The sequence below is a fragment of the Leishmania braziliensis genome, chromosome 1, assembly GCF_000002845.2.
Source record: "Leishmania braziliensis MHOM/BR/75/M2904 complete genome, chromosome 1".
In the NCBI taxonomy this organism is placed as follows: domain Eukaryota; phylum Euglenozoa; class Kinetoplastea; order Trypanosomatida; family Trypanosomatidae; genus Leishmania; species Leishmania braziliensis.
The window spans coordinates 29369-48237 of record NC_009294.2 but is presented as its reverse complement, the minus strand read 5'-3'; the positions used below and the strand labels follow the sequence as shown (position 1 = coordinate 48237).

Genomic DNA, 18869 nt, shown 5'->3' with positions numbered 1-18869 from the left:
ACAGCCCTCGTCGGTCGTTGGACGTACGCGCTTTTGAGGTTGGCGCGTTTTCCTCTGACCTCTTCGTTTTCTTGCGTCGCGGCTTCTCGCTGTCTGCCGGTCCGAGACCTCCAGTCTCGCTTTCCGTCATTCTCGTTGGCTGTCCTCGCCATGGTCATCGTGTGGCTCTTGGGTGTTTCTCGTGTGTGTGACACCCAACATGGGCTGTGCAACAAGGCGCGTGTGCTTCGCGTACAACTCGTCGCAGGTGTCTGGCGCTCTTTCTTCCCCCCCCCTCTTCACCGCTCTCGGCGGTAACATTCTAAAACTTTGTGTCTTTCACTGGCCAGTCCCTCCCCCCCCCCCCTGTCAGTCATCGCCTTTCGCTCAGGACAGACGGCAGCGCTTACAGATGCGGCTGCTGCTGTGAGATGGCAGCTGTGAGTGACTGGCACATGGGTATACTATGAAATCTGGTGAACACCAAATAGTCTGATAGCGGGGAGGGGGGGGGAGCACGTCAACGCGTGGCATCGCCAGGGCCCGCCACCCCCACTCTCTCTCTGTGTGGCGAAGCCACCCGCAGCCCCCCATCCCTGCCAATGCCGAGCCGCCTCTGGGAGTGCCAGGGCCCCGCACCTACGGCCTAGGGGGGTGGGAGGGCGGGGATCAGAGCGACTGACCGCCACGGATGTCGGCGGCCAGGGCCCGGATGGCATGGTGTCGGAGCGACCTGCGACCGTGACCACGCTTGCGCCACCCGCATGGTCGGCAGAGTGTCGGCGTGACTCGAGCGCATCTCACCGGGCCCTCGCAGCCCACTGGCGTGGGGGAGCCCGGGCCACCCCGAGGCGTGCACCAGGTGGCGACCGGCATGATGCGGGTGCGGCTGCGGGGCGGCCTGCGGAGCGGGGGTGGGTGGGCACCACTTGAGGCAGGGGCCGTGCACCGATGACTGCGTCGCGGTACCGCCGTGCCGCGTGTCTACGGCTGCTTCGCACCGCGCGGGTGGGCCTGCGATGTGTTGTCGGGCTAGAGTGGGGAGGCGTTTGGCCTCCTGTCATGTGCGAGTGATGAGTGGGCACGCTGGAGCAGCAAGCAAACGGTGAAACGAGAACTTTGGTTAGCACAGGCTGTGCCTGTGTCCTGGCACTCTGCTCATACAGCACGTCGCTAAGGCGCACTCCACCCACCCCCTCTCACGCTCCGTGTGTGTGTGTGTGTGTGTGTGTGTGTGTGTGTGTGTGCGTGTGTGAGGGCTGCAAGTGTTCTCGTCGTGTTGCTCACGCTGCCTCTCTTCACGCCGCGCGTTTCCTCTCCTTTACACACACGCACTGCACCACGCACCTTTGCGCCTTGTCGTCAGACGGCAACATCAGATATTTTCTTTGGGTGAGGTAGGGGGAATTTGATGGAGAGTGAAGTTGTGTTCTGCTTGCTGAGTGGGAGGAGGGAGGGGGCGCCCCCGCTTTGCGCGTGCGGGTGTCTGTGCTTGTGTCTTCTCTAATGCCTACGCAATGCCGCGAGCGCTTCCACGTTGTGTTGCTCAACTGCGCCCTCATTCTCATCTCCTTCTCTCTTTCCCCTCTCTCTCTCTCGCGCGCGCGCGTGTGTGCGTGAATGAGCTCAACGTTGTCAAGTACACCCGCACAGAGAGAGAGCGAGCGAGAGGCATACGTATCGGCAGACCCCCCAGTCCCCTCACACACACGCACGCACACGCGCACACATACATATTAAGAGAGCTGTTAGACCAAGGATGCCCGCGAGGGAGTCTGCTGTGTTTCGCGTGGCGAGAGCAGTGGCGCGCGGCGACGGTGACTGGGCAGATGTGCCGCTGGCAGTGCGCGATGCCATCGTGATGGTACTAGCGCAGCCTTCCAGTGGTGCTCTGCACAGCGTGCAAGGTGGCATAGGTGATGCGTCTTGCGCGGATTGGAGGGGGCAGGTGGTCAGGTATGTCAACGGGGCCTTCACGCCGCCACTGCTAACGGAGGAGGTGGTTCAGAGCAGCGTTGATACCTTCGAGGATGCTGCCTGGGTGCGGGACGAGGCAGTGCGCAGCTACGCAGAGTTCCACAACAATGTAGAGTCGCTCCACGCAACCATGCGCACGCAGCTGCGGCCTGTGTGGAGGACGGCGATGCAGCTGCACCCAGACATCCTCGCGGACGTGCGGGACGAGTGGCACCTCCGGCGGCGGGACAGCATCCCAGACAACATTCCGATCTCTGTTGCCGCTTCTCAGGGCATTGAGTTGCAGGAGACAATACTGCATGACGTGGAGGATGCGCTGCAGGTGCTACGCAATACGTCGGTGCGCTTCGCTGCTCATTTCTTGTCGGATAAGGAGAAGATTTCGATGGGCGCAAATCCGGCGTACCTCCGCGCGCCGGACATCGACCGAGAGGTGGTGATGTCACGCTCGCAGAGCATCTCCACCTCACCACAGCGCACGCTGCCAGCAATGACAGCGTCAATTTTATCGTCTCCAGGAGGTGCGGGGAGTGGGCACGTGAGGCATTCCACGTCGAGTGCGTCTGTCGCCCTCCACACCCCAAGTAGGCAACATAGTGGTCGCCGTCACAGCCGCCACGGGCACCACCACCACCGCCACTACAGCGACGTAGCGGGGCTGGTGAGCTCCAACTCCAACAGGCGAACGGACAGCTGCAAGTCCTCCCGTAGGAGCCGAGGCACCGGCGACGATCCACTTTTAGAGGAGCTGCGCAAGCAGTATCAGGTGCGTATTAGCGAACTGAAGGCGAGGAGTGAGGATGAGGGAGAAAGACGACGAGGCCGGCACAGTGCATCAACATCAGCGAGGGCGGCGCCACCACGGCACACCAGCTTGGCACACGCCGCGGTTCCGAGATCATCCTCTCTGTCTTTGACGGCTTCATCGACGTCTTCGAGTGCATTGACCGGCACCAGCTCGACGCGGTCTCGCTGCTGAGGGGGCACATGCAACGAGGGGAGCGTGCGGTAGGTTCTCAGCTTTATGGGCGCCTTCATGCTTCTTGTCGTTAGTGTTTCCCTGAACGCTGCCATACCAAAGAAAAGGCCCCCCTGATTGGTGCCAAGGAGGGAGAGAGAGGGGGGGGCGTTGTGACCCCATATGGTGCGCGTGCGCTTGTCACCGTCGTTCTTTTCCTCCCCTTCTCACCTCCCTCTGCGCATTCTCGTGTCTTCTTCCGTTGTCAATACACACGCTATTAACTCTTGCTTGCCTTCGTAGATGGGGACATGGGACCACGCACCTCCCCTTCCCCCCCTCCCCCCACCCCAAAAAAAACACACACACTTTACTTCCGCCACCGCCACCCTTCTCCCTCGACTACTCTCTTTTCATTGAGTCCTTCTTCTTCCCTTACCCACCCCCCTCCCCATCTCCATCGATCTCCGCCAGCGCCGCAAGAGAGGGGGAGGGGGGTGGGTAGAGGGAGGGAGAGGGAGGGAGGGAGGGAGAGGGGTCGAGTGCGCGCTTTCCGTGAACGAGTCACTAGAGGCAAACACAGGAGGGAAAACGACCACATTATTGCCGAAATCGCCCTCAGCAACGGCGGCAACCGCCGCCATTCGGTGCCGCTGCGCACTCAAAACGAAATGGAAAAAAAAAAAACAGACAAATCACAGGGAGGGTGCAGTCGGTGCGCACACCGCGCAGGGGCACCGAGGCAAGCGGCATGACTAGTGCATGCCATGGACAAACAAGCATGGGCGCAGAGACAGGACATAGGGCGCGGACTCTCATTATCTCTCGCTCGCCTTCTTCTCCCCTCTGCGCTGTACTCTCTCACTACTGCCACTTTGCATGGTTGCTGGGGATCTTATTTTTCCTCTACTTGCTCTCTCTACGACTGTCGTAGTCCCTGCTCTGTGCTAGTCCTATTTCTTGCTGCCCCAGGGTCTTTCATGGCTCTAACACCCACGTAGAAACGCTCGCACTCCCCCCACCATTCTTCCCTGCTACACTTTCCTCCCTTCCGTGCGCTGCTTGGGTGTGGGTGCGACACAGCCCGCAACCGCACCCACATCAGCGACGACGACGTTGACTCGGCCCTCTCACTATCAGCCGCCGCCCCCCCTCCCCTCCCCTCCCTTCTCCTCCTTCGTTTTTCTTTCCCGCCCACTCGTGTTGCCTCTTTTATACTGCACTTCACCACATCACGCGCATTTCACTCCCCCATCGGTTTCCCTCCCACACCCTCCAGCCGCCGCACTGCCGCTTTCGACCTTTTCTCGCCCTTTTTGTTTTTTTTTTTTTTTTTCTTATCGACTACTACCAGCTCTGCAGGCTTTCATATAAGCGCGCAGGTGCGTCCACATTCAGCAGCGCCATGCACTTCGCCCCTGCACCGTCCTCGCTTCACCGACGACCGGTCCAAGACAATCACCACCCACAGAGGCACAATGTGGTCGATGGCGCCGACCCCTACCGCACCGCGACGCTGCTACCGCTTCGTCACAGAGGTAGCGCTCGCGACATCAGCGCAATGCTGACGGCCCCCGTCGTGGAGTACCGCCCGCCGCAGTGGGCGACACCGCTGGGCATATCACTCTGGACGATGCCTCCAGCCTCGAACCCGACGGCCACGACATCTGTTCTTAACCGCAGCAGTGGTGCCGACAGCAGCGGCGCACCGCACGCTTACTACACCACCTCACCGAAGTCGGCAGCAGCGTCGACTCGGCGAGGTTATGAAGATGTGGGCGGACGAGTGCGAGGGAGGCGGGCTGGCGGCGCTACAGCCACCGGAGGGCGACAATCCTTCGGCACCTCACCGTCGCCGCATTCCACCACGAGCACCCGGCAGGTGCATCGCAGCCGCAGCATCGCGGAGGTTCGTCCGGGCTACGTGACGTCCACGGAGCGTGCCCGCTACCGCAACAGCGTCACAAGGAGGCTGATCGATCTCTACGACGAGGTAGCCGAGCTGCACGGCTGCCGCGGGAACATGAAGCGCCAGGTGACCAGGGCGATGCGCACCGACCCTCGCTCCTGCAGGGAGCGCAACGGTGAGGTGCAACTCGCCAACAAGCCCACACCCCAGCAACAGCGCGCTGTCGAGTCGGTCAAGGACGCGTTTGAGGTGTTGTATGACGCCATGCACGAGCTGATCGCGGCTTACCTCACCCCAGAGGAGAAGCGCTACCTCGGCATCGACACGCATCTCTTCCAGACCAACCGAGAGAAGGCAAAGACGTACCAATACGCACCACCTCAGCCGAAGCAGCGGTCGTCGTCAACCGGTACCGCGCGAGGGGCACGTGGAAAGACGGCGGTGACAAAGTCCCCATTGCCGTCGATTCAGCACAGTGAGCTGCGCGAGGAAGATGAGGAGGCGGTGGCGGAGGGTGAGGAGGAAGTGCACACAGCAGCCACCGCGCCAACTAGCGGCTCCACTGCTGCGCCAATGCCGGCAGATCCAGTCCTCACCCCGCCTATTGGCACGCCAGCGCTAGGGGCCTCGGCTGCATTCAACTCGGCCCAGATCTCTTTCTCGGCACCGCCCATCCAGCTGGCGCAGCAGTCCATGACTGAGCACTCCCTGCTGGCGGCCCAACCGCAGCCGGTGACGTCATCGCCGCCGCCTCTCTACTCCTCCATCCTGCCCGCTGAGGCGCCTGGCGACGACTTTGGCGCTGCAGCTGAGCAGAAGTCTGTCTTGGGCTCCCACGCAGATGAGACAGAGATTCCGGTGAGGTCGCCGGAGCGCGTCTTTGCGCCGGCCGCGTCCATGTCGACACTGAACGAAGCTTGGCCCAGCGATACAGCGGAGGGGTCACCGGTACCTTCGCCGACCAAGCCAAAGCCGCCAGCTGCAAATGATGAACTTGTGAAGGCGCCGGTGGGCGACCCTGATGAGGCAATTCCGACTCCAAAGATGCCGCCAACGCCGGCCCCGCAGACCCCATTGTCGCAGCCGCCCAGCCGCACTGCCTCCACCATGAGCATCAACGGCGCGCCTGCTACCAAAGCTTCCGCGCCCCACGCACCGGCAACACGCTCGGAGTTAAAGCGCTTCGTAATCGACTCCGACAGTAACAGCGATATGTGACTTCAATTACTAGAGCAGTACAGTGAACCGTAATGACGATGGCGATGCCCGAGAGAGAGAGAGAGCAGGGGATGGTGGGTAGGAGGAGAGCGAGGAGGGACGACGGATGGCGACTGCATATGCCTCTCTCTGGCTGTTTGAGCGTGTCCTTGTCGCAGCGATGCTCGCGAAAGAGGAAGGAGCAGGGGCGGGGAGGCTGCAGGAGCGGTGATGAAAGACAGCGTGACTGGTGTGGTGAGTGGCTCGAATCGCTCTCCCAACCGACTCTCCTGAAGCTTCTTCCCTCTTTCTCTCTGGTTGTTCCCACCACGTTCCCTCACCCCTCATCTCTCCCAGCGAATACGTGGCACACACAGCGCCTCTCCCCTCACTCGGCAGTCTGGCGCACGCAACTTATCTCTCTCTTTTCTGTTAGACCCCTCCACGAGGCGTGTACTCACGTGACCCACACGCGGCAACATTACGGACCACCGCAACACGAGCAGCACGTGCTGACCTGCCCTTCGCCATTCCACCGTCGCAGGTCTTTCGTGCCCCTGCTACTGAGAAGACGGCGTGAGTGTCGGTCGTGGCGGTGGTATGGTGGGGGAACGGGAGCCCCGTAAAGCACTACGGTCCTTCCCCTCTCTACATTTCTTCCGTTGCTCTGCGGCTGACCACCACGTCTTGGCAAGCGCCGTTTGCGGGCTGATGCACGAGTGTGCGCTCGCACCCAACACCCACACGCACACCCGCACGCACACCCGCACGCACGCTTGATGCACGTGTGTGCTCGTCGAGCACTTGTGCGGCCTTCTTGTTTTTCGCTGCCACCACCTCCTCGCTTCCTCCCACGTGTCGCTCTCTCCCTTCCTCTCTTTCTCGCCCCGCTCTTCCGCCTGCCGTCTTTACCACTGACGTGTTGTGCTTGCGTGAGCTTACGTGTCCTCGAAAAAATGCGTATCGCCAACAAACTGAGTGAGACTCTCTCCGCGCCCATCATTATAGGAGGGACTTGCGTAATCTGCCCAGACAGACGCTCTCCACAGAGAACGAAAGGGAGTGGCGGGAGGAGTCTGCCTATTTGTTCACTGCGTGGCGTGTGCGTGTGTGCGCTCTTGACTTCCTCTGCTGATTTTTCTTAAATCGAAAGTGTCTTTCCGTTTCTTCGCCCAGAGAGTTTTCCATCCAACCAGCCATCCAGGCGTCTGTCCAGCTCACGCCTCAGAGCACAGCCAGGCAGCTCCATACACGTGCACGCGCGCGTCTACGTGAGGGGGGTCGCTTTCAGCAACTCAGGCACGAGGCGCATTATACGTAGGGCGGTGGCACACCGATAACGCGAAAGTAACGGTTCTCTGTCACTCCTGCGTCTCTGCCCACTCGCGCATTTTTCGCTCCTCCGCCTTTTCTCTCTCGGTTGTACCTTGCGGGCCGTTGTCTTGTGCGCCACTCTTGGCTCTGCAGAAGGTGCCAATGCTGTCGTTCTCCTACCGCCCGCTCATGCGCGGTGTATTGGCAACGGCTGGCGCGTCGCTCATGGCCCTGCCGAATCGTGCACTGACTGCGACGACGCGCTCGCTCTACAGCAGCAATTTGGTACGGTTGGCTCCAGTCGTGCCGCCAAAAGATTCACCACCGACGATGGGTGGCGATCCAGACTTGGAGGAGACCCACCCTGATTTTCAACCCCGCATAGTGGGTGGTGACCTCGCCGAGGACGAGATTGCCATGATCAAGAAGGACATCGTCGACACGATCCGCGACGAGGAAATTGTCGTGTTCATCAAGGGCGTTCCTGAGGCACCGATGTGCGCCTTCTCAAAGCGCATGATCGATGTGATGGAGGCCCTTGGGGTGGAGTACACCTCGTTCGACGTGCTCGCTCACCCGGTGGTGCGCAGCTACGTGAAGGAGGTGAGCGAGTGGCCGACGATTCCGCAGCTCTTCATAAAGGGTGAATTCGTGGGTGGCGTCGACATCATCCTGAAGATGGCGGAGAGCGGAGACTTGCAGATGCTGCTGGACCAGAAGGGCGTCAAGCACTGCGGTGCGAAGTCGTAGAGGTCGGCTGTCTCTCTCTCTCTGTGTTTTTTGGGTACGTGCCTCTGCATCGGTGCCTCTATGTGGTGATGCGGGGGTGGTGTAGGCGGGTCGAGAGGCTGTCATGAGTACCCGAAAGCGAGTTGACCGCAGAGGTGCTGGTGTATACTCGAGCTTGGCTGTCTTTCGCGGTGATACGTGGACATGGGGATGAGCACGCTTGAATTTGTGCGTGTGTGTGTGTCTGCCTGAGGGAGTCCAGGCCGCTTTCGAAATCAACTAATGATGCAGTGGATGAGGCACAACAGGGGGCCATGTGAGGAGGTACATAATGTGCGAGTCTGTGCGCACTTGTCTCTGCGTGGTGTGCGGCGCAGATCAGCGAGTGCGCGTCAGTTTTTTTGCCGTACCACCACAACGTGTCGTCGTCTCGCACCACTTTCCCCCTCCCTTTCTCCTCGCTCCGCAACGAGTTACCTACACACAAATTACCTCTGAGAGGGAGGAGGAGGAGGAGGGGGCGGGTCTGCCTTGGCAGCGACGTTACGTTATCATCACTGATCTTATTCATCTTACTTTGCCCGGGTTTCCTTCATTGGCTGCCTCGCGACTGGCCGTCGTTCTTCTCCGTTGCCACCTGCCCCCCCCGTCTCACCTTGTCTCTCTCTGTGCGCATGCCTGCGTGTTCATGGCTCCAGACTGCTCCTCCCCCTCCCCCACCTTTGATGGTGCATCTTGCGCTGCGGCTCTCCGTGCAGGCGTACGCTGCAACTGAGAATCGCTCCACTGGCTGCGATCGGGTCGGCCGTGGGTGACTTCAAAGAGGCCTCACACGTGCGTCTGTGTCTACCCGAGGTCCGTGCGTTGTAAGCAGAGACCCCCTCCCCCGCCCCCCACCACTACCGCCCCGTGACATCCATAACTCGCCAACACTGCGGCCGCACAAGACACCTCCTCCTCACGCCATTATCGCTACACACAGTGAGGCCCAGAGGCTTAACGGCTCACTCACCATCGTCGTCCATGAGGGGTTCCCCTCGAAGCTTCGCTGCCAGCGCAGCAGCGACGGCCTCACTGTCAACGTCGCCGGCAAAGGCACGTCTCACAACTAACATTGTGGGCGGTATGGGCAACCAGCTTTTCCTTGTTGCAAACTTGTTAGCCACGGCGCAGCGCACTGGCATACCGGCCTACCTGGAGGCAGCGCCGTTCAGCAGCAGCGCCGAAGCCCCACGCCCCACTTACTGGGGCTCTCTTTTTCGAAACCTCAGCCAGCATGGAGTTCAGATGTGCGTGTCCTCGCCACCGCTGCCGCCGCTCCCTTTCGTGGCGGTACCCGAGACTCGACCGGTGCGGAAGGTGCTGCTTGATGCGCAGCGGGCCTGTGTCTTCAACATGGTCGGCTTCTTCCAAAGCGAAGCCTTCTTCGACGACTACCCAACCATATCCTCCGTCATTCCACCAGAGCTGTGGAGCGCTGCGCGCGAGCACCTGGCCATGTACTACGGCGGCGGGTCGTGCCACACTGTCGCCTTGCACGTGCGGCGCGGCGACTACACGCGCTTTGCCGATGTTTTCGAGCAGCTCGACGTCGTCGAGTACTACGACGCGGCTGTGCGGCAGCTGCTCGGTGGACTGCTCTTGCAGTCGCCGTCTGCTCTGCCGCAACCGCCGTCAGTGGATTTGGCCCCCGCGCCGCCTGCCGGCCCACTGCCGCTGCCGTTCCTTCGCTTGCTCGTCTTCTGCGAAGAGGAGCGCTTTGGGCGCACCGTTGTGGGGTATTTTCGCACAAAGTACCGAGGCGCCGTCCTGGTGAGTCTTGTGTGCGCCGCAACGGAGGCAAGCGCGGTATCGGCGAGGCCACCTGCGGTGTCGCCGTCAGCGGGGCTGATGCCGCGTGACGTGCTGGAGTTGCTGATGATGTCGCAGTGCAACGATGTTGTGATGGCAAACTCTACCTTCTCGTGGTGGGGTGCCTACCTGAACCGCGTCTCACTCCACCGCGTCATCGCACCTTCCCGGTGGTTCGTGAAGGACCCGTACCCGGCGTCAAATCACCTTTACTGCCCTGGATGGATACTCCTCTGATCGGAGAGAGAGAGGGGGGGAGGCGGCCCATGGCTAGTGGGTGGATGGATGGGGCGCGTCTCCGTCTCGCTCGCTCCTACCGTCCCCACTGAACTGTTCGACAGGCTGGGGAGGGAGGGGGGGGGGTCGCGGTGGAGCACACAAATCCGCGTGTCTGTGCGCTCATCTTTGGCCAGCGTGTGCTGTGGAAGTGGCGGCCAGCCGTGGAAAGGCACCACCTTCCACCTTTCCCCTTCTGCCGGAGAGTCGAGGGGGTTCGGTTGCACAACGAACGTTTGCTACCAGCAGCAGCAGCAGCAGCAGCGGTGTCATAACACAGACGCAGGGAAAACGACGCCGTACAGCCGAGTAGAAGCACACTCACGGCGGCAGAGCCACATAGACGCCATCACACACGCTTCCTTCATGCAGCTGTGCACAGGGATGCCGAAAGAGCGAGAGAGAGAGCGAGAGGCGCGTGGTCAGTGTGATCTATCCTCGACTTCGCCCCATCTCAGTCCCCCAGCGCTCTCACTCTCTCCTTATGTGGACGTGCATGTGCTCTCTCCATCTTCCCGCTGCCGTCCACCTCTTTCCCCCCTCTCTGCTCATCTGTCTGTTTTCCTTTAGGCCAGCGTGTATCGCCTCATCCAAGGGCTCGCCACTTCTCCCCCCTCGTACAGCACGCACTGAAACACGCAGAGCCTCGCTTCGCGGAGGCACGCAAAGAAGTGCTACCGCCATCACCCTGATGCCTTCTATCGCCGCCCTGTCGCGCACACTGCACGGCGGCACAAGCGTCTACAGGTCCCGCTTAGACTCTCTCAAGGTACTGCACGCCGTGGCCCAGTCGTCGCCACCGTGGTGGACGCCAAGTTGCTCCAGCTTCCTGCGCCAAGCAGAGTCACTGAGCACGTCGACAAGTGCCGCTTCTGCACGCAGGCACCCTGTCATCGTTGTGGAGGGATTGGATGGCACTGGAAAGACACTCATCACGCGTACACTGGCCGAGAAGCTGTCAGGGATGGCAGTGAGCACACCGCCGCCACAGTTTGCCGAAGTCCGGGAGACCTTCCGAAGCCAGGAGGAGGTCGTGGCGAGAGCCTTCTACTCCGCTGCGAACTACATCGCAGCTGAGGACATCCTCGCAGCGTCGCAATCGGCGGTAGTCGTGGTCGATCGGTGGTGGTGCTCTACCTGCGCGATGGCACTGGCGAATGCCCACAACTATGACAGTCTGCCGCCGAGCGGTGATGCCGTGTACCGCTGGCCAGAGGACTTACCAGCACCGGATGCCGGGTTTTTGCTGTGCGTCGATGAGGCGGTGCGCGTGGCGCGTATCCGCAAGCGCGCCCCTGAGGATTTCGAGGAGCAGCGTCTCTCCTCCCAGAGCGAGATGCGCCGTGTTGCGATGGAGGCGTACCGCCGCACCAATATGCTGACCGAGGTAGCTGCGCCGACCTATCGCGTAGCGGTGAACTCCATCTTGCGACTTCTGCCTGAAAGCGGCGTGGTGCATTGTGCTGCGGCCTTTACACAGGCGGAGCTTGACAGCATTGAGCCTTTTTAGGGTCACGTGTGTGAGACTGAGGAGAAGAGGGTAGTGCTGCTCCAGCGTGCCCACTCATCACTCGCACATGACAGGAGGCCAAACGCCTCCCCACTCTAGCCCGACAACACATCGCAGGCCCACCCGCGCGGTGCGAAGCAGCCGTAGACACGCGGCACGGCGGTACCGCGACGCAGTCATCGGTGCACGGCCCCTGCCTCAAGTGGTGCCCACCCACCCCCGCTCCGCAGGCCGCCCCGCAGCCGCACCCGCATCATGCCGGTCGCCACCTGGTGCACGCCTCGGGGTGGCCCGGGCTCCCCCACGCCAGTGGGCTGCGAGGGCCCGGTGAGTTGCGCTCGAGTCACGCCGACACTCTGCCGACCATGCGGGTGGCGCAAGCGTGGTCACGGTCGCAGGTCGCTCCGACGCCACGCCATCCGGGCCCTGGCCGCCGACATCCGTGGCGGTCAGTCGCTCTGATCCCCGCCCCCTCCCACCCCCCTAGGCCGTAGGTGCGGGGCCCTGGCACTCCCAGAGGCGGCTCGGCATTGGCAGGGATGGGGGGCTGCGGGTGGCTTCGCCACACAGAGAGGGAGTGGGGGTGGCGGGCTCTGGCGATGCCACGCGTTGAGGTGCTCCCCCCTCCCTGTCATCACGTGGGAGGTGGAGGGGCGAGAAGCAAAGTGATGCTGTTCGGCGCTGTGTCGCGCGTGCGCCATGCACGTGCGTGTGGAGGGCGTTTTTCTCTTCGTGCCTCGATGATGTGGCGGCCCTTCGTAGTTTGTGGCCCCTCGCAGGATTGCTCGCGGCTTTTCGCGCACTATTGACTTTCTCTCTCCGTCGGTGGACAGGACGACAGCCCTGTCTTCACCGCCTGCTGTGTGATGGGCAAGGCCAATTTCGACGTCTCCCCCATCACATTTTCCCCTCTGTCCCGCTCCCGCAGCTTCCAGGCGTCAGTCCAGAGGCACATCAGCGTTTGCTGTGCGGAATCGTATGAGTGGGCGCACACCATCACGAGAGCAGAACGACTCCGACGCTCGTGGGATGCCTTTGCGTGATCGTGGGCGCACTCGTCCGCATCGTAGAGACGACGACTGGCTCTGCGCCTGTGGCGCCTTTTTCTTTTTTTTTTTCCCATACAGCGGCGGGACCGACTCGTCCCCGCGGGGCGCCTCCATGACGGCCTTGTCCTGCGGTCCGTCGCTACTTCTCTTCTCTATGTTGACTACGCGTGCGTACTGCTGTTGCTGACCTCAATTTGTTCTTCTGCTTCTTCCCTATCCACCTTTGCACCCACGCACTATGGTGGCGTTTTGTCCGACGCCAACGACGCATACGCGCTTCACTACCTCACGGCATGCGGCTGACATACCTACGAACGCGTGACGTGCGCGTTGTCTCGTGCCTCACGACTTGCCAGCCGCTCGCTGCTGCTGCCGTTTGGCTTAGCAAGTGGCTGGTTTCTCTTTGCGTTTGCTTCCGTTGGCTTCTGCACTCAGGGCCCCTCTTGATTCCTCATCACTGTCACCTCGCTCCTGACACTTGTCTATTAATGCCCGTCGCTCCTCCTACCAAGGAGAGGCCGAGTAGCAGCGGAGGTGTGCTTCTGCCGCTTGCTGCGGTCGGAGCTGGTCTGCTGTGCCTCTGGAAGGTCATTCAAATCTGCTCCGTTCCCGTTCACCCGCGCTGCGTGACCGTCGTCTACGACACGCGGCGCAAGACGGTCTTGTGCACCTCTGCAGATCGAGAGATGCACCGGGAGTCACTGCCGCGGGTGTCGCACTTCGGTGTATCGCTGTACTTCGGGTCCGCGATGATGTACTGGAGCCGGACGTGGCTGCTAGTGCCGCCGTCGTCCTTCTTCGGCGTCTTCACGCTTCCGCGCGGCGTCTTCGAGGAACCGGGCGAGTCCGTCAACTGCGTTGTAGAGGAGGTGGCGGTGCGTGACGGGTCGGTGAACATCATGGCGACTGTTTTCTACACCATTTCTTTCGATCAGATGGAGCGCTACCTCGCCGCCATCGGCCCCGAGCCGCCCAACGAGGTGATTGGGAAGGCCGTCGCCCACGTCGCACGAGTGCGGTGCGCAGAGCAGTCTGCCGGCATTCTGCTCAGTAAGACCCGCCGCGAAGCGACGTTCATGGGCCCGTATAAGGACCACCTTACCTCAAAGCTCATGTCGGAGGCGGCAGTGCTGGTGAATGACGTCGTTGTGGAGAGTGTGGTGCTGCTCGAGGGGGGCTAGCGATGGAGCGGATAGGTTGACTATGTTATTCAACCCTCGCGCTGTTGTCGTTTTTCCCTTCTTCAACTCTTTACTTTGACGTCTGCCCAGCATAGTCACAGCCCCCGCCCCCTCCACACACACATACTCACCCGCACTGCTTGAGTAGGCATGTGCATGTCTGCGCTTCTTCCCTTCTTTGGACTGATTTACCGGCTGCTGAGCCCTTCGCTTCTTTTTCGCTTGCATGACTTTCGCTGCCGAGCGCCCCTGGGCACTGATCAACACGCACGGATGCGCTTCTACACAGACACACGCCTGCCTGCCCCCGTTGGAGTTCCTTGTGAGGAGTAGCGGCGGTCTGGTGCACAACAGGAGCACAGATAGCTCACTTCAGCACTCAGGCTCCACGGTTGTGCTGTGGTCTATCGTTGCAGCAGGGGCAGCGAGAGGCACGCGTGACCTTGCATGTCTTCTCGCCCATTTCGCTATTCTGCTCCTCCCTTTCCCCCACCTCTTACACTCTCTTCTCTCCCCTCGTTCACCAGTACAGTCAGCCCCCCACCCCCCAACCATAACTGCCCTGCGGGTTTCTTAGCGTTCTTGCTGTACTTCACATAGCGCATTCCCGTTGCACAGACCTCCCCCGCGCTGTGCGATCAGCACAGACAGCCACGCACGGCCCTATTTTTCCACCCTCCAGAGGCGCGCGCACACACACACACACACACACCCACACACCCACATACGTGTGGATGTACGTGTGCCTGCGCCATATTACGCATCCCACCTCTCCCCTCTTTCTGCCTCTCCTTTTCCATCGCACCCTTTGGTCTGCCCCCTCCCCCCCCCCCCCCCCCACTTAAACGATGGCTTACATGTCCTCCGCTGAGTTTGTGCGCAACGTGGGTGCGCACACGACCATCTACCGCTGGGAAGCTTCTGGGCTGGAAGACTTGAACCGCCAGAACAAGCTATCCTCCCTCCCCTTCTGGATTCCGAATTCCACAACGCGGAGGCATCAGTTCAAGGTAGTGCTGCTGCGCGGCTTGATGCTGAGTGCGAGCCCTGCCACAGACCCTTTTGGCGTACTCGTTGAGTTCATCCCACCTCCCCCGCCGCCGGTTGTAGCGGCGAGCGGGTCGGCCACATCGACAGCAGTATCGTCTTCCTCGCCCCCCAGTGACTTCCCGGGCGGCTGCGCCGTGACATGCGAGGTGCTCCCCATCGACTCCACGACCCCAACGGCGGAGGGGGAAGGGCAGTGTAGGCGCGACGATGGGGCCGAGGCGGCGCAGGGAAAGGCGATCACATCCACCAAGATGGCAGTACTGAATGCGAGCAACGCGCAGGTGAGCTTCCCAGAGTTTGTTTCGGCAGACGTGCTTCACAACCCGCGCTACGTCAGGGGCGCACCGAAGTCCTTCACACTGCAGATCACCATCGAGACCAACATCAATGTTCCGCTGCACCAGGCCGCCACCACTGCCTTCTCCCTCTTCTCCTCCCTGACGACGTCGGTGAGCCACTTGCTTGACAGCACCGCCCAACTCTACCACGAGGGGCGCGAGAGCATCAACGGTACTATTTTTGCACCAACCGCGTCGGCGCTGGCGCACTCCTCTGAGCTTTGGCACGGCATGACGCCCTCGTCATCTGCGACTGCTGCTTCCGGCCCAACAGCGCCAATGACGGCTGCTGCTTCGACTGCAGCTACTCTGCCCCCGTGGGAACAGCCACCGGAGGAGTGGCGTGACCGCGCCGCTGAATGGCGCTCTCTTGTGAGCGAGCGGCTGGCTGGGCTCGACGGCACGTACCGACATGGGGTGGAGAAGACACTCTCACCGGACGAGGTGGGGCTGCTGGCGGAGGTCGGACTCATGGAGACGGACTTGTGGGCTCTCTACGGCCTGTTCGACTTTGACCATGATGTGCAGGAGGGCCTGCTTGCCTCTGCCGAGGTGCGGGCTCACCGCTATCGTCTGGTACCGGCCCGCCTCAAGGAGGAGACCTTCTGGGCGAACTACTTCTGGAAGGTCCACTGCGTTGGCCAGTGCGTGACAGAGCGGCAGGTGGCTGCGGTGCTTGTGGCACTGTGCATGCCTGAACGGGCTGCTCAAACAAAGCACTCTACCACTCTAGAGGTGCTGCGGCACATCCTCGACGGCGAAGAGGTCGTCGCTGTTTTGGAAGACTTCATCAAGCGCGGCGAGGCAGCGGAGCCGTGGTGCACCGTGGCAGCGGAGACGGCGCGCCACTACAGAGACGTGCTGGATGTCACCTCACAGCGCACCGACCTGGCACCCAACATACACACTCAGTTGGGGCCGACTCTCTCCAGCTTGGAGGAGGCGCTTTCGTGGTACAGCGATGCGCTGGCAGGCACCGCGGATCCACATGCTGTATCCGTCGACGGCGATGCTTGCGCTGCTGCTGCTGCTGTCGCGACAGCCAAGACGGTGGCGGATGAGGTGGCCGTGAATGTTGCCGACGCTGCTTTACCGGCACCACCACAGGTGGTGGAGGCGGATGCCCTGTCGAAGCAGTTGTGGCAAGAACCGTCTCCTGAGGCTTCTCCGGCCCCCGCCCCGCCCCCGGCAGTGAAGTCGGCAACATCATCGCCCCACACCGGCACCAGCGGCGGCTTGCCAAGTGCCAGCAGAGTCGAGTTTGCCAAGATGCCCTGGGAAGAGGAGGATGAGGCGGAGGAGCCGGTGATGTGAGTGAGTCGATTGTACAGAGCATCAACCGAGATGAACAAGGGGAGCGATGCAGAGCAGTGGCGATGAGAGGTGCAAGCGGCTGCTTCTCTGTGTGTGTGGTTTGCCGCCTTGAGGCTTCGACTTGCTCCTTCTCTCTCCCTGTTGACGCTGCATCATCGGTCGTTTCTTTGTTGTTTGTTTTTCCCCCGCTCTCGCTTTCTCCCATGTCCAACCGTCTCAGACGCGCTTCTCTTCACATCACCACCACCAACTTCAACTCTGCACGTCGCCTTCGTCCTGGTGCGCCCCTTTTGCTTGCCTTTGGGGGGGAGGGGGTGGGTGGGGGATTTTGCATTGTGTTGAACACTCGGGTGCCCATACATTAGGGGACGTGCGTTCACGTGGCGGTGTGCGGCCATGCCTGTCTATGTCTCTGAATGGGTGGTGTGTGTGTGTGTGTGTCACCCCCCCCCCCCCCTGTTGCAACCGTCTTCTTGTCCTTGCCACCCCTTCTCCTTCTTTCTCATCTCAAGTCTCTCTCTGTCTGTCTGGCGTGTTGTCACAGAGTGCGTGAGGCGCTGTGGTGCTTCTTTCATCATTATTCAAGCCTCCACCCCCTCCCTCCCCCGTACGACGGCGCACACCGAGGGAGCCCCTGGCACTCGCCACATATTTCCTTGCACTTGCGTGTACGCGTGCTGGCGCACGCCTGAGGGGCTTCTGTTCTTTGTCCTCTCCCTCCACACTGACATCCTCTCTCCTCTCTCCACCGTCTCTCTCCGAAGGCTGCGCATCGCACATGGTGTTCGCCTCGCAATCGTGCTCCCACGTCGACCACCTGTTTCTCTCTTTCCTTTCCTCCTCCCCTTTCCTCTTCTTTCCCTTTCCCCCATGTAGTGGAGTATTCTCTCACCTTCGATACTTACAGCACTCTCTGGAGAGGAGCGCGTGTGTGCGTGTCGTCGGGCAGTCTCCTCTCTCACCGTAATCTTCTTTTCCCTACCTGGCAGCGGCGGGCAGGGTTGTCTGACGGTGCCTCCTTTCCTTCCTGCTGCACTCCTTCTCTGCCGCCATACGGCCTCCCCGCCGCATCCTCTTCGGAGTTGAAGAGACATCCAGCCCCCACCCACGCCCACAGAGAGTACAGATCACAACACAGAAAGATGCGACGACTACTACTGTTGTGCACGCACCCCATTGGCTGCTGCACCACCGCTACCGTAGCAGCGGCACCGGCGCTGGTGTTTGGCGCGCGTGGCATTGCGACCAGTGGCCGTGTCACCAACGAGGACCGCCGCTGGTGGCTGGTGCACCTCGAGTGCGCGCCGGATGTGACGGCCGGCACGTTTGTCTCATGGCTCGACTGCTGCGGCACCCACACCACCAAGAAGCTCATCGAGCGCAACATCTGGACCATCGAGCAGGTGGCCGAGCTCGACTCGGACCGCGTAGACGAGCTCAAGTACAGGGAGGGCTGCCTGAAGATGGACATCGTCTGGGAGCATGCGCGCACCATCATCACGCCGCTGAAGCAGCGCGAGGTGAGCGGTGGTGTTGAGTCGCAACTGCAAAGTCGCATTCTGGAGCTGCGCAAGAAACGAGAGCTGGAGCGGCAGCGCGAATCAATCGCGAAGGAGCGGGCGACGCTGAATGACAGGCGTGAGGAGACGCTGCAGAAGTTGCGCGAGTCCATCGCAGCGAGGAAAGCCGCGCTGCGCAGGAAGTTGGACGCGCAGCGCAGCGAGGCCGCACCAGCGGCTGCGGCTGCTGAGAGCACCTCGACGGAGGCACATAAGGAATCAATGGAGGCAGCTGTGGAGAATGAATCTGTAGGCAGCGTTGTGGATCGAATGAGCGGCAACAAGCCGCCTCGTACCTAAGCTGCAGTGCTCGTGTGCGTGTTTACATGCGTGGACAGAGGGGTCGCGTGCGTTGCCGTGGGGAGGTGCTGTGACGGTGTGGTTCATCAAGGGAGAGGGGGCGTGAGGGCCCAAAGTCGACAGAGGCTGAGAGGTGCGACGCCTTCAATGGGCTCGCAAAGGGGAGAGGGTGTGGGGGAAAGAGGTATGCGCGAGGTCTGAGAGAGCGCTGTCTCATTCGCTGCCCCCCTCCCCCAGCCCTCGCCTGGCGGGTTTGCTCTGTGCGTGTCTCCCCTCTGGTGTTCATCTTCCTCGTCGTTTCTAAATCCTTACTTGTGGCAGTGCCACCGCCACCCGCCACGACACCGCCGTTTACGGTAGACAAGCCGCGAGCTTGTC

At 61.3% G+C, this 18869-nt stretch overlaps 8 protein-coding genes across 8 annotated transcripts; all 8 read left to right on the top strand.

Moving 5' to 3' along the window:
- Window positions 1-1840: 1840 nt before the first annotated feature.
- On the top strand, window positions 1841-2935 carry LBRM_01_0160 (conserved hypothetical protein; the record flags this gene model as incomplete). The annotated part of the gene is made up of 1 exon (XM_001561407.2): window positions 1841-2935. The coding sequence occupies one exon, from the start codon at window positions 1841-1843 to the stop codon at window positions 2933-2935; it is 1095 nt and encodes a 364-aa protein (XP_001561457.1).
- A 1384-nt stretch (window positions 2936-4319) lies between these two features.
- LBRM_01_0150 (conserved hypothetical protein) lies at window positions 4320-6041 on the top strand (the record flags this gene model as incomplete). Its single annotated transcript, XM_001561406.2, has 1 exon — window positions 4320-6041. The coding sequence occupies one exon, from the start codon at window positions 4320-4322 to the stop codon at window positions 6039-6041; it is 1722 nt and encodes a 573-aa protein (XP_001561456.2).
- Window positions 6042-7496: 1455 nt separating this feature from the next.
- On the top strand, window positions 7497-8084 carry LBRM_01_0140 (glutaredoxin-like protein; the record flags this gene model as incomplete). Its single annotated transcript, XM_001561405.1, has 1 exon — window positions 7497-8084. The coding sequence occupies one exon, from the start codon at window positions 7497-7499 to the stop codon at window positions 8082-8084; it is 588 nt and encodes a 195-aa protein (XP_001561455.1).
- A 1104-nt stretch (window positions 8085-9188) lies between these two features.
- Window positions 9189-10151, top strand: LBRM_01_0130 (conserved hypothetical protein; the record flags this gene model as incomplete). The annotated part of the gene is made up of 1 exon (XM_001561404.1): window positions 9189-10151. One exon carries the CDS (start codon window positions 9189-9191, stop codon window positions 10149-10151), a length of 963 nt encoding a protein of 320 aa, XP_001561454.1.
- Window positions 10152-10881: 730 nt separating this feature from the next.
- Window positions 10882-11700, top strand: LBRM_01_0120 (conserved hypothetical protein; the record flags this gene model as incomplete). Its single annotated transcript, XM_001561403.1, has 1 exon — window positions 10882-11700. The coding sequence occupies one exon, from the start codon at window positions 10882-10884 to the stop codon at window positions 11698-11700; it is 819 nt and encodes a 272-aa protein (XP_001561453.1).
- A 1537-nt stretch (window positions 11701-13237) lies between these two features.
- LBRM_01_0110 (conserved hypothetical protein) lies at window positions 13238-13930 on the top strand (the record flags this gene model as incomplete). Its single annotated transcript, XM_001561402.1, has 1 exon — window positions 13238-13930. One exon carries the CDS (start codon window positions 13238-13240, stop codon window positions 13928-13930), a length of 693 nt encoding a protein of 230 aa, XP_001561452.1.
- Window positions 13931-14787: 857 nt separating this feature from the next.
- On the top strand, window positions 14788-16632 carry LBRM_01_0100 (conserved hypothetical protein; the record flags this gene model as incomplete). The annotated part of the gene is made up of 1 exon (XM_001561401.2): window positions 14788-16632. One exon carries the CDS (start codon window positions 14788-14790, stop codon window positions 16630-16632), a length of 1845 nt encoding a protein of 614 aa, XP_001561451.1.
- A 1142-nt stretch (window positions 16633-17774) lies between these two features.
- Window positions 17775-18491, top strand: LBRM_01_0090 (conserved hypothetical protein; the record flags this gene model as incomplete). Its single annotated transcript, XM_001561400.1, has 1 exon — window positions 17775-18491. One exon carries the CDS (start codon window positions 17775-17777, stop codon window positions 18489-18491), a length of 717 nt encoding a protein of 238 aa, XP_001561450.1.
- Window positions 18492-18869: the final 378 nt, after the last annotated feature.